The sequence below is a fragment of the Schistocerca gregaria genome, chromosome 3, assembly GCF_023897955.1.
Source record: "Schistocerca gregaria isolate iqSchGreg1 chromosome 3, iqSchGreg1.2, whole genome shotgun sequence".
In the NCBI taxonomy this organism is placed as follows: domain Eukaryota; kingdom Metazoa; phylum Arthropoda; class Insecta; order Orthoptera; family Acrididae; genus Schistocerca; species Schistocerca gregaria.
Window position 1 is genome coordinate 345125887 of NC_064922.1, and position 15050 is coordinate 345140936.

General features: G+C 39.1%; 1 protein-coding gene across 1 annotated transcript in view; it reads left to right on the plus strand.

The window, feature by feature from the left end:
• The window catches only part of LOC126356023 (lipase member H-like), a 130243-nt gene extending 115459 nt beyond the window's left edge, over window positions 1–14784 (plus strand). Inside the window, exons 3-7 of the mRNA XM_050006676.1 lie at window positions 3752–3885; window positions 5729–5977; window positions 7620–7808; window positions 8239–8395; window positions 14583–14784. Of these exons, the coding sequence (XP_049862633.1) occupies window positions 3752–3885; window positions 5729–5977; window positions 7620–7808; window positions 8239–8395; window positions 14583–14640 (787 nt within the window). The 3' untranslated portion in view covers window positions 14641–14784. The remainder of the gene's footprint in view (window positions 1–3751; window positions 3886–5728; window positions 5978–7619; window positions 7809–8238; window positions 8396–14582) is intronic.
• Window positions 14785–15050: the final 266 nt, after the last annotated feature.

A 15050-nucleotide genomic window follows, 5' to 3' on the forward strand; every position in this document is an offset into this window, starting at 1 on the left:
CCGACCTGCGTCTGTTCACTTGGCGGAGATGTCTTTTACCGTCGCCACAGGACTGTCCCGTTAAATTCGAAGTTAATGGATAGGACCTGTTGAATGGAATGGGCAGTCTAATGAGCACAAAATATGGATGGAGAGTAGGCGTCAATTAAATAAATATAAAAGCACTGAAAAGTAGCATAAATGGAGAACGTTAGAGCAGAGGAAGTTAAGCAATTTTTCTGCCTTCGAACCAAACTGATACATGATGGATGTAGCAAGGATTATATAAGAAGCAGACTAATGAAATCGAAGAGGGTATTCCTTGCTAAAATAAGCCTGCTTAAATCAAATATAGGCCTTAACTTGATAAATAAAATTCTTACACGTATGTCTGGAGCATAGCAATGTATAGTATTTATTATGGTCTGTTGGAAAACCGGAAAGAAGACTATCGAACCGTCTGAGATGTGGTGTACAGAGAAATACTGCAGATTAAGTGGACTAAGAATAAACCCCTTCAGTGAGAGCTCGCAAGTTCAGACTTTAGTAAAGCTGGTTTGAAAGTGTTGTGGCAATGACAGGAAAAAAATTAGCTGTTAATGACTCACCATGTGCATCAGGAGTGCAACAGAAAATTCGTGTCCGGCAGGTGCAGAGACACATCCTTCTATGAGTTGTAAGCATTACACTTCACAAAATGGACATAGTCGTAATTCAAGAAATGCTCAAAATAATCACGAATTTGCAGCATGAATAGCAAATAAAAAATGGCGTGTACAGTGATCAGAAAGATTCGCACCACCAAGATCGAAGGTGAACTCCTCCGAAGACACAAACTGTGTGGGACATTCAAATCGGTATGCACTCTTAAAGAATGCATACGGTATTGTAGTGGTGTAACTGGGTGATAAGATCTGACGGGATGTGATGGCATGCAACCGGAAGCGAAACAGGCTGTCGTGGGGCTAATGATGAAACTGGATATCCCTTAAGGCGTAGCTGCTGTTTCGTAGGTAGGGAAAAAACAAACACCCAGGGCCTGAAAATATACAGTGCTTCCAGGTGCTATGAACTGCAATGTCAAACCCTTGTCAGGAGGGATAGTTTTGCTCCAAAGGAGTATGGTTTTTATACGCAGACCAGGAATAAAGCAAAAGTAAGTTATTTTGAACGACTACTGCCTAAAAACAGTGCTCATACCATAGTTGTAGTTCTCTTACACCCATTTTCCCACTCTTGTTTGCTGTGGCGTAAATATTCCCTACTGCCCTTGCAAGACCACGCACATGAGAAAGAGCTGCTGGGGGCAGAACACTTCCAACTTCTCGCAGTACAATGAACAACTTTCGTGCCAATTTACCACCCATCTTAACAGTCAGCGTAATTCTTTACACATACGTTAATCCATTGATGTTAGTTGATCTTGACACAGTTCTCTTGGTGCCTCTAATCTCCAGAGTTCCTTTCATATGAATTTCTTCTTCAGTTACCGACTGGTCGGAGTTGAAACCAAATTCCTTACTAACCGAAAGGATAAGTTTGTTTATCTCATTACCAATTTTAGGGTCGATTCCATCGTGGACCTTTTCCACCCTTGAATATCCATAGCTTCTCTAATGAACCACACGATCATATTGCTCTGGACTTATTTGAAGCATATACGACACCATACATTCCACTGATTCATCTTGCAGAAACTCTGATATTTCATCTTCTGCTTCTTTCTGACTCTGCGAAATTCCTTGGTTTAATTTCTGACGAAATGTCAATTCCGGCAACTGTTGTTGTAGATATAACGCTATGTTTGCTTTGTTTATCGTCGCCATTGCTCTGCTTTGTATCAACACCACTATCACTGCAACATTGTGAGTTACTCTTCTACTAAGCAGTTCAACTACGCTCTGTAGCATCATACTGTGCTCTCTATTGGGCAATTCCCGTCCCGCCCCCAGTTGCCATTAGCAGCCAATATAGCGGTTGCATGGTAGCCAATATGTCGAATGTCATAAACATCACTGGCCTTTTGAGATCTCGCACTCATGATGAAGTCCTCCGACAAATCGGCATGGAGACATATGTGTAAAACAACGACCGCAATGAGTGAAAAGATAATAGCTTGTGTTACAATGGAGGTAAGTTTAACATTACTAGAGCGGGCCATAAAATGCGAAATCTGTAGGAAACACAGAGACTGGAATACAGCCAACAAACAGCTTGGTCAATGCGTATAATTGATGACGTCCAAGTGCAGGCCGTAGTGGCCGAGCGGTTCTAGGCGCTTCAGTCTGGAACCGCGCGACCGTTACGGTCGCAGGTTAGAATCCTGCCTCGGGCAAGGATGTGTGTGATATCCTTAGGTTAGTTAGGTTGAAGTAGTTTCAAGTTCTACGGGACGTCAGATGTTAAGCCCCGTAGTGCTCAGAGCCATTTGAACCATTTGATGACGTCCACGCAGGGTATAAGTCACGGTGAGCAACACAAAATCACCTAGAAGACTAATAGTAAACAAGAAGTTCTTCTTGTTATGTCTATGCTTTCTACGAAAATATGGAACCGAGGAATTCCGCCTTATGAAAGACACCTTACTTTCTGTTTTGTTTCACCCAGACATGTTTCAGCCCTTTTTGGGCTATCGTCAGTGACTTATTTATTATTTTCTAACTGTATAATTATTGTTACAGAAAAATAAAAGTTAGGTTTTGCAGTTTGCAGATGAGACGTTGTAGATAGGTTGCAGAATAGCTACCAAAATAAATGTCCAATAGCATCATGTAAGGTATGTAAACTAATGCATACCTCCACACTTTTCGCCAATTAAGTTGTAAATACAACTTTTACATAATGTTTTTAACAACACACAGTGCATCAGGTCGTTAATACATATCTCAACTGTGAACTATGAAAATATGATGTATAATATTTTACAACAATTAGTCATTCACAATTGTAAATATTATGTACCAAAATGTTCGCTAAATGTTGATACATAAAACAATTTTACATTTAGAAAATAATAAATAACCCGCTGAAGATAGCCCAATAAGGGCTGAAACATGTCTAGGTGAAACAAAATAGAAAGAAGGTTTCTTGCATAAGGCGGAATTCCTCGGTTTCATTAGAATGATTTTTCTGCGTTGTGCTGGTGCATTCTGTTCCTGCGTGTTTCTCAAAAGTATAGAGTACCGGTAAAGCGCTGCGAAAAGCTTTAACAAATGTGTTCTATCGTGGAGAAACAGTTGTTCAGCCACATGTCAAAAATGTTTCCTCTTACATGTTTGAGACACGTATATATAATGTTAAGTGGTAACCTTTTCTTTTGACCTATGGCCGAAAGAGGGACGAAAAGTCTAGGAGCCGAGCCACGTGTTAAGGCTAACAATTTGTAAATTGCAGCGACTATCACCTTGGATGATCCATTAAGCCCTATAAAATTCCTTCACGAAGCCCGAGCCTTTTGTGGGAGACATAAAAAAGAAGGGCATATTTTTGGAAATTGTACAAGCTGTTGGTTGTTGAAAACTAGTCAGTACTGACCATTCATAAGCATGTATCATAGATAAGCATGAATATGTTCTATGCTACGACATCACACCAAAATAGCTTTTAAGTTTTTTACGGCGTTAACAATTGACCACTAAGATTCTATTCTCAAGGTGAACAATTTCCACGAAAATACGATGATGTCCCCAACAACAATTTCAGATGACACACACAATAATTTGATTGATCGAACAGAGATATCTTATCAACAATGATTTCTGTTTGTCAACAGAGCAAATCCGAGTAGCCCTCAAACTTTGACAGCAGGTGGATCTTACATTGGTAACTTCGTTGCCTCGAAGCAAACAAAATTTGTTAGCCATGGATGGATGAACTCAGGGGATCACATGAGTGACATCCGTGATGGTAAGTGCTATTCTGTAAAACAAAATAGTGTACATCACATACATCTAAATCTACAAAGTCACTGAACATGTCATACATAATTAGAAGCATCGAAAGTGAATATTAGTGACATGTTACAGAAATATTATCTTTTACAGTTATTGGATTATTTTAACATCGCATGTCAGGTATCTACAGTGAAAGAAGTTCTACACTCCACTGCTTAAGCGTATTACGGTTGAAACGAATACAAAACAATCTTTATAAAATTATTTAATATAACCAAACATACTAATGGGAACACCACTGATTTGGTGCGACTTATTTGACAAATTTTCAGTTGGTGTGACTGCAGTGTCTATGGTCAGCTTGAAACAAAATAAACTTATCGCTCACTTCAAACACACAAACTTTAATTCATCAGTTTCAAGTATCAAGCTACAATAGCAAACTGTGTTTGAGAGAGGTATGTCAGCAATGTAAACCACATTCTTTGCTTTTAACTATGTTGCACTAGCCAAAAATTCTCTTATAATAGGTGTAGCCATATAACAAAAATTTAACATTTCAATTCATGCAGGTCACACATTGACACCGGTGAAAGCATGCTGTCAAAACAAACATTAAAATCGTCTTAGAAAAAAAGGAAATTAAGAAAAAGAAAAGTGAATCAACGAGATGGAGGATAAAAGAAGTTGTGCTTCTGTAGACTGAGCTGTGCTTTGTCATGCCACGAAAGTTCTACAGCTCTATCGCTCCATGTAGTCCTACGTTCTTTTATATAGGCATAATTAGTACTTATAGGTTCCGTAAATTACAGAGAATAAACAGAATTTGACAAACTGTAATTCATTTTACAAGTTGTGAAACAAATATCAAAACTGCCATAAATACGGAAGACTTTGTTGTAAAATCCAGCATGAAATATGTATATGAGGGTAAATGAATATTCATCAATTAGAAGAGGTGCTGAATAAGAAAAGTACACATAGAGACGATGACAAAATAGTAAGCTTTCAGAAAAGTCATTTTCAAAGCTAGACAATTAGCACGCAGTAGAACTGTTGTATTTTGACACTACAACCTAACTAGGCCATGAGTTACCAGTTGCTGTGTGTGTGTGTGTGTGTGTGTGTGTGTGTGTGTGTGTGTGTGTGTGTGTGTGTGTGTGTGTTCGTTAGCTTTGCAGAAAGATGCTGTCCAGCATCTCAGAATTATGTTTCTTTGTTCTTCTATCTCTCTCCTCCTCATAACCATTTCTTTCTGGTGAGAAGTAATCTGGTTTTAATGAACATATTATGTAACAAATGTGGAGCAGTTAGACCGAAATGTTGTTATATATTTCCAGGAAGCAAAATTAAAGTCGTTTAAAATATAAAAAGACTTGTCAGTTACATACAGAAGAAAGCTACATGTGGCTTTCTGATATGTAATGCAGTTAACACTAAGAATTGTGCATGATACTATCGCTGTTCCACAGGGCAGACATGGGAGAGCAGGATACGTTATTTTACATGTTTGTTCCAATAACAGAGAAATCATCTATCTCTTGGCATAAGTTAAGTAAATAATACTTACTTCGTCCCCATTACAACTCTTTCCTTACAGGGTACAAAGGAATCTTAGAATAAGTTAAGGTATGGATTTCGTACTTGATAAATCTAAACTTCTGTATGTATTGCACTATTTTGATGTTTGGCTGCGTGGAGGGCAACTTCTGTTACGTTTCTCAAATTGAAATGACTGCATAATTTCCATCCCACTAGCATTATTAGCTTCTCCTATTTTACCTTTGCTATGACTCAGAATCCTTAGTTATGTAATGCCAGGCAGAATAAGAGCGCTTTATTTGCATATTTTTCAGGCTGGCTACGAGCTGGAGATTACAATGTGATTGTCATAGACTGGTCAGTCCACGCAGGAAACTGGAATTACGCTCAGGCAAAAGCTGCTGTAGCAGGAGTTGGTGAAGTAGTGGCAACTTTCATCGACTGGCTTGCTTCTCTTGGAGCCAGCACCAATAACATGCAGCTTGTAGGACACAGCCTAGGTGCTCACGTCTGTGGTGTTGCAGGAAATCGTGTTACTGCAGGAAGACTAAACAGAATCACAGGTAGGGTGTTATTTTAAGTCACTTTGTTAAATGCACTAATAACGCCAGATATAACTTCTGCTGTTCTGTCACATATTCATTAATTTCCTACCTCTTATTTGTCTGTTGAAACAATTTTCTGAATGTTTCCTACTTCAGTTTGTTATCTCTATTATCTCTTTACATATTTTCGTTTCTGCTTTTCTCATTCTAGTCCTGAAGGATGTTGTTTATTTACAAAAGCTCATTCGTGTCATTATTTTATGTTTCATTGATAAGGAGATCTTACAAATAAAGTCTGTATTCGTTATGCTTTTACTTCATATGAAAATATTTGATACTGACATCATGGCTGTTCATGTATTTCTTGCAAGAGGAACAACCGCTTCAGGCCATGTATTTCAAGGAATATTGATGATAACTTTCTTGTTTGTTATGACTGTCATTGTCTTTGATCACAATCTTGGATTATTGTAACTTACTTAAATGATATGAATCCCTAATTTTAACTCAGCTAAACTTTTAAATTACTGCACTATTTTTTATTGCGAATTCACATTCTTGCACTTTTTATATATGAAACATGATTGACATACATTTATGATGGTGATATTCTGATCATTCAGTATCACAGTCAATAAATGAAAAATGACCTGCAGAAACAAAAGAAAGAACTTTAAGCACTGAGCCACGTAAGTTAAAAGGAAACTTACAGAGTAACTGATTCTCTCCATCCTTCAGTATGTTGTCCCTATTCTCCAGGGGATTTCGTATAAGAGCTCGCATCGGCTGGCATTGGCGATGAATGCGTGTGTGCTACACATTTGTAATGGAAGCTATTTCGACCATACTGCTCCTGCCAATGAACAATTATCATGGCTATATGCCTATAAGCATAGCCATTGTCATACCCTGTGTTTGCCGCATCGTCTTCTCAATCATTGCTCTCCTTCCTATATATCTTCACAAACCTTAACGCATCTATCTGAATAACACAGCAGAAATACTTGTTCCCATCAAATTAAAAGCCTCACTGTACGAGTAGACAACACTGTCATGTTCTATAAATCATTATTTGTGTCAGAAACCCACATTTGGAACAATCTTCCTCAAAACATTAGGGAAATTAGGGTCCTTTGAAACTTCATGTCCTCATATGGTCAGGCTATATAAGCAATAAATCAATAAATAATAAATACTTGTTACTTCAGCAAACATGAAGATTAATTGTAATTAGAGTGTAGGACAGAATTAACTTAGTGCTGTACTCAAAATCGAAGTATTAGTTCAGAAAAAATAAAAACTTTTCTATAAATAACTTCTCTTCCAGTTATCCATGTGATGTGGAAAACTATTGATACCATGGAACAAAAATAATACATGAAATTAATACATGATTCACCGATGATTTATTTATTAATTTCAATGTACAGCAAGGCTTTTTCATAATCTTAAACGTAACGCTTAAGAAACTATTCCTCCCACAAAGAACCAGTGACAAAATCCAAAGATCTTTCCTATATAAGCCAGTACGAATTTAGTTGGAGTAATAATTATAAAGGAATAAGGAAAGAAAACAGCTATGAGTATACTAATACAAATATATTGTCTCATCTTGTCTATCGGAATTTAATTCCTCAAAAATCTGATTTTATCTCCACAGGCATGGACCCAGCAGCACCATTCTTTGGTTCGGAGCCCACCTCAAACCGTCTTGATGCGAGCGATGCTAGCTTTGTACAGGTGATTCATACCAATGGTGGATATCTGGGGTGGTATGATCCTATGGGAACAGCTGACTTCTATCCAAATGGTGGAAAATGGCAGCCTGGTTGTGACTTTGATGTTACAGGTTAGTTATTTATAAAATTATGCACTTTAAGTCCTAATACCAAAGGTAGCGGTGGTTTAAGTATTGACATGCAAGCTGTTTCATACCAACCGAATTGATTTTGTGGTAGATGATGATATACGACCTTGCCTGCATAAAGTTAATTTTGGTTTTTGGCATACAGTAGGCAGAAGAGGTCCAGCTTTCACATTTTAGTTAACCAAAAAATTCACGTATGTGTACAAATCCACTGTGAAGTATGGTACTCTTTTTCAAACCTAATTATTTCAGACAAAACAGATTGCTGCTGTCATTTCTTTTTTAATCATTACTTTATGATATTTGCTCATGTGGCACATAATTCTGCCTGGTAATTCTTTATATACTAAATTGTTTATGTCAACCATTATAGTGAAAATTATACATATGTCTTTATTGTACTAATCCATAGGTGCGTGTAGCCATGGTCGGTCAACTGAATTCTTTGCTGAATCCATAACATCAGGAACAGGATTTAAGGCATACCAGTGTGGCAGCTGGAACGACTTCAACGCTGGAAACTGTGCTGGCAACCCAACAGCTCTCATGGGAGAGACTGTCTCAAGCAGGTACAAAACATTCAGTATTGTGTAACGTTGTTTAGTAAATGACATAGTTTAGGAACAGATGAATAATCTAATCAAAGTCTAACGAAAATTACTGCGTAAATACTATTAGCCGCCAATGCAGCGAAAGAAACTCTTCAACTAAGAATCAATAAACATGTTATTAAATTGTACAAACAGTTAGTTAACAACTAAACTAGATCAAGATGTTTTACATGAAAGTAGAACTTACGTGTCTACTAAAAGTTCATTAGTCAAATGTAACTCCGAAAATAGCTGACAACAGAATGAAAGACTATTCTAAGAGCTAGGGCAACAGCGTCACAGAATACAGCGCCTCTGGTGGCTGGCTCGAAAGCACTTTGACAGCATAACGAACTTAACGGGCAAAAACTATACAACTTGCTCTAAGTTATCGTGTCACTTCTGTCTACTACATCAGCCCTCGCCTGGAAAGCGGAACGATGTTTAAAACTTGGTACGGAAATGGACTCGTCGACCCGAACGTGTTGTGTGTCCTGAGATCTTCGTATCGACGGTTGCTGGAGCTGGCGGTGACGAAGCATTTGGAACTGAGTCGGGATTGCGCTGCGTTGTCGGAATTTCTTCTTGAGAGAGGCATACAGGCTTCACCCGGCCCAATGAGGCAGTAGTGCTTTTGCCATAAATAAGGATATAGGGGTTGCAGTCTCCTCGTCGTACCACTTTATGCAGTCCTGCGTAAAGTGTTAGTTACTTTAGTTTGATGCCGTAAGAGCGTAGGATTATGTGTATACTCTTATTAAGGTCAGGGCGTTTGCTGAGGCCTGACGTGGAAGATGTGTTCTCTCATCTGACAAATAAAATCACCCTCTGTCAAGTTGGGTAGCTGTAAGGACTGTTAATACACGAACTCTTCTGACAGGCGTAACATGTCACCACACACAAGTCTGGCAGCTGAAGCGTCCAAAGTCGGTTCGGAAGTGTTTCCTAGACCGAGCAAACCCACTGGTAGGGTTGTTGCTCAGCTTTCATCATGACACACCAGGAGTACTTTCAGTGATCAGTGCCAGTGTTATATCGGCCCTTCGCTGGTGGGGTAATAATAGCTCATCATTCTGCGATGATGAGAGCCACGTAATTTAGTCATCCGTGCAAACAGGTTGGTCTCTAACTGGCGTCCACGATCTACGTGACATGCGAAGGGCAGCCAAAAAGTGACAACCAAGTAGGAGCAAAGGCGTAAACTAAGGTCCGGCCAAGATATTGTCTACTGGTGCAGCTTCCGGGCAGCAAGTGAAACGACCCATCATTGTCGGTAAATATCGTTGGAGGTCTCATGGAGGCTAGGAGCCAACAACATCGATATGAACATGCGGTTGTACCAGGAAAGTTTCCCACTGGCGTTCGCACATGTCCTTTGGTTTTGTTGCGTTGGCATTTAATATATGTCCGTTCCCAGACTCGGCAGTCTTTCTTGACTCCTGGCCACACAAACTATTGGGGGCTAATCGTGTTGTCGCATGAACCCTGATGGTACAGGTTACATATGTTACCGAAAACACACCACCGAACGCCGTACGTAGGAAAATGCGAGGTTTGCCACTGGACACATCACAGGACAACTTGGCGTCGATGCCAGGAATCTCTAGCATCTGAGGTTTGGATGATGATTTGGAGTCGAGGTGAACAAGTCATGTTATTTAATCGGACGCCATATGCGAGTGGCTTATGGTGGGTAGAGATGGTAAATGCTTGGTCTCCAGCTGAGATCAGAATTACGTATTTAATGACTTCGTAGTTTGCTATAAGCTCTCTGTCACTGGCACTCTAATTCTGTTGAGGCGGAGACTGTTAGTGCGAGAAGAATGCTAGCGCTGCCATGCCCCATGAGGTTGTTCCACACTGTGCTGATTGCCGTCTGACTCGTGTCAACTACGAGAGACAATGATGCACTCGGTTCTGGGTGTGCGAGTAATGCCGCGACCGCTAAACGCTCCTTCGTTGCTTAGAAAGTCGAGATTATTTCATCCGTCCAGCCAACTAGTGAGTTTCCCTTCCTCTTCTGGCCAGTGAGTGCCGCTCTAAGGCGCTTGTAACTCAGCCGCATGAGGTGGATGTCGGATATAAAAACTGAGGACGCCAAGAAAGCGATACACTTTCTCGCAAGTCCTGGCCGGGTCGTCTGCAGAATGGCAAGGGTAGTGAGCCCGACATGATCCTGTGGCCCAAAAAATCAGCTTGTGCCTGCCCGAAGACGCACTTGGCGGTGATTATAACAACGCCATACAGTTCCAATTTTCTGAACACTTCAGTAAGACGCTGCTGATGTAGCAGTAGAGAATGTCATCGTAGCTGGTGTCTTACATGAATTTAGCCGTGTGCACTGCCGCATCTCGCCGAAACCTGCAGCTGTTAACCCACTGACGCCATCAACATGCCGCGTATTCGCCATGTCGGGAAGCAGTTGATAATGCACCAAACAATCTGCGACTATTATGGGTTCTGACGCGCCTGCAACCAAGAAATGCCACGTAAAGTCGCACCATAGTCCGAGGTCCAGGCTGATTCACAGCATTCCGTATGTCGATATAACTGAATTGTAGGCGGCAGTCAAATGGGAGTGGGTGCATGGCCGCTTGATGTACCAATTCGTGTGCACGAACACGCGTAGGTCAGAACCAGTATCTACGAGATATAACTGCACGGACGATCACTGACGAACAGGCGCTGAGACGACACCTGGCAATCGGTTGACGCGCGTACATCCGTTTGTTGCCTTTTTCAATTTCTCCTATGCTGCTATCGTAGGCAGAGTTGTGATCACACCTTCAATCTCCGATGCGTATTTCTGAGTCAACGGGCTCGTACTGTGAACAAGGGTTGCAACTAGACTGAGGTGCCCACTTAAAAAGTGCGGACAAGTAAACATGGTGTTGCTATGAGCGCCATCTACTAGCCGCAAAAACAACTAGGCTACTGTACATCCAAAATTAGACACATGAAATTGTGATGCAGCTGATTCAGGCATAACGTAAGCATTAATAATAACAGGATGAAGTTACATATTTATCTGCTTTGAATAGAGATACATTTTGTAACGTAAAAAACGTTGGTTATGACATGCAAGAAAACAGCAAAGATGTGACAGGAAAACAACATTACGGTAAACTGCATGAGGAAATCTGAATCAAAGATCAAGCAATGGCGTTATATAGTCAAAAAAGTTTTTATTTCGCAGCTTTAGCTGTTCGTTGAGAATGAGGCCATCATGACGAGTGAGATGTTTGGAAATCTCCAATTCCTCTAAAACATCTAACCTACGCCCCTCCTTTTCGGTATCCAGAATATTGTTATCGCCTATGGCGTTAGGCACGTGTCCAGTAATTAAGAGATTATCGGCAAAGGACGAATTTAGGGGACTGCTGCCGTTCTTTCTCAAAAGATGTTCTTTATATCTGATGGTGAAAGCACGTCCAGTTTGCCCTATATAATAGGAGGAGCAGGTAATCACTTTTTGTATGGTAGTGAATGGATTTCAGATTATGAATGAAGTTTCTCTTTAGATTATTATTACTAGAGAAAGCAACATTGCAGTTGTATTTGTTGCGAATCATGCGCTGAATCTGATAGGAAATTGGTCCTACGAAAGGAATAGAAAAACGTTTTTTTGGGGTTAATTTCAGTGCATGAGGTGTTGAGCGTGGTATTTCATGCAGTTTTCTTTTTTAGGATACCGTCCACTATGTTAGGCGTATATTCATTATTGCCTGCTATGGTTTTAAGTAAATTAATCTCCTCATTAAACTTTTCTGTTGAAAGTGGTATGGAGGTTGCTCAGTGGACGGCAGAGTGGAAAAAGGCCATTTTTTGAGACTGTGGATAAAAAGAGGAAGCAGGCACGATTTGGTCAGTATACGTTTCTTTTCGAAAAATATTAAAAGTTATGTTATTGTCTTCCATTGTAAGCGTCAAGTCTAAATAATGTAATTGGCGGTTTTCGTTTTCGAGTTCAATAGTGAAAGAAATTTTTTCATGGAAGTCGTTAAAAAGTTTAAATATATGATCAATTCTATCGGCGGGTCCGTTATAGATGACTAGAATATCATTAACGTATCTTGTGTAAGAAAGGATACCTAGTGAAGCGGCTGACACACGGTTAAACAGCTTTTTTTCCAAGGAATTAATAAAGATGTCGGCAAGGATGCCGGCTAAAGGGTTGCCCATAGCGAGCCCATCAGACTGCTGGTACAGTTGTCCGTTGAATTCAAAGTCGTTGTACTTGACAACGACATTAATGAGATTCATAAAGTCGGTTATCTGCTCATCTGACAGATCTTTTTTAAATTGACGTAAGTTTTCTTCCACAATGATGAGCGTCTCATGTACCGGGACATTGGTATAAAGATTTTTAATATCTAAGGAAAAAAGCTTGGTGTCTGAACTGCATATAAGTTTTTAGTATTTTGGACCAAAACATGGCTGTTAGGAACGGAATAATTATTTTCAAAAATGAAGAATTTTTTCAAAGTTTCGTGTACAAATCGGGCCAGATCGTGATATGCGCTATTCATGCTATTGGAGATTGGACGTATTGGATGATTAGGTTTATGAATTTTGAGCTGGAACCGAAGTTCGTATTGATGAGTAGTTTCTTTTGGAAGGGTCTTATAAGAAATTTTGCACTGTTAATGGCTGACCGTACTTTTTTCTGTAATTTAGGAGTCGGATCATCATGCAGCTTCTATATGTTGTTTTCACTGAAGAAATTTTCAGTTTTAGAAATATACTCAGAAATATAAGCAATGACTAGACAACAACCTTTCTCGGATTTAGTTATTAAACCATTTGCTGTTTTAAGTTTATTATTAATGGAAGTTACTAAAATTCTGTCGTTATGCGTAGCATTAGACAAAGTAGCTGCATAAATCTAGCTTGCAGGTTACATCATACGCAATTCTGGCTTGAGAAGCATTATCTATCTTATTATAATCGAGACCGATTTTTAAATCAACAAGCATATTTTCTCTTACATTTCTGTCTGACAGGTTAGGCCTGACATTGTATTTTAGTCCTGTTCCTAACAGGACTTTTTCATTCTCAGGAAAGACGATGTTGGTTTTATTTAAAATTCTTTCATGAAAGATGTGACTGCTTTTTTTGAAATGTATTCTGAGGGCATTTTTCATTAGAAAGCAGACAAAAAAGATTGCTGAGCTTCTTCTCGTGTTTCTCCATTATAGCTATTTTACAAATCTCTAGATGTTCGTTAGTTTGCGTCCACATGTCATCAATATTAAAATTATAGTTAACACGATAATTGTTTGGTATATTTAAGTACAAATGGTATGCTTCTTCGTTAAGACGATCTTTTTTAGCGTACAGCTCTTTTATCCCATTACAAATCATATTCTTAATGAAAGGTCTGAAGGACTTTCGATTTTTCTTACATACAGAAAAATTGATGCAGGCTTTTGTTTAAGTCGGGACAAGTCCCCTTTTTTCACACTACTTGTTAAAACATATAGCCATACTTCTACTTAAAATTTTCTTTTTTAATTCTTTATATTTAGAAGCAGCCTTAGATACCTGGGCAGGTAAGAAACGTAAAAAAGAACTTTGAACATAGCTGCTAAGGTTCAGTGACCGTGTCAGAATTATATTGGAACAAATAAGCCCTCGGTCACAAATATTAAGTCAAAATTGACTTGGTTTCGACGCTACTATGAGCGTCGTCTTCATAATTAGACTAACTGTTCTAAAACATATTAGGTATGTAGTACATTAATAAAATTAAAGTTTGTACTGACTGGAAAATATGCAGTACTTACAAGTCACATATTAAAAAAGATCTGAGCCGGAAAGGCGACGTCATGAACAGTTGTGAGATGGCGAGCCGCTAAGGGCTGCTCGTACTGTGAACAAAGGTTGCAACCCTTGTTCACAGTACGAGCAGCCCTTATCATGTGCGGTGAGGATCCATTGGATTATGGTTCTGTGTTTCCTTTCCTGTGACGTTATGTCTTGCAACTCTCGTTTACTTCACTGTTTTTCGTCCTCTGCCACGTGAAGTAGATCTTTACTCTGACAAACCAGTTATAATTTCTGTGGTAAGCACATGCTCTCTGTGCATATTATAAATATTTTCACATAATTAATAACTATTTCTTATATTTCAGTTATACTGTACAGATTTTCTTTTTGTTTTCAGCGCATCTGGAACGTACTTTTTGGCAACTGCAAGCTCTTCACCTTATGCTCTTGGCTAGATGTGTATTCTGCCCAGGGTATGGGATACAACCAAAACTTCTATATCAACCTGGAACAGTAAATTTCATGTTCATTCAGTGCATAAATACCATTAAATAAAGAATTTTATTGTTACCACTCTACAAAGACCATTTACTTTCCTTCCGCACAAAAGTACTGATTACACAATTTTAATTAAACAGGTTCCTCAAACATACTTCTTTAAGAGTTGTGCTGGTTGTCTTTGCAAATCCAGTAGTTGTATATTTTATTGTGCTGGTATGGCAGTGTCAGAAAAAGTAAAAACAATATAGGTCTCTGTATTTCTTCACCAACTGAAATAAACCAGACACCTAGATTACAGACAAACTTCCCAAATCAAACTAAAGTCTTATGAGAAACTGCAAGTTTTTGGCTTTGCACTGGTCAT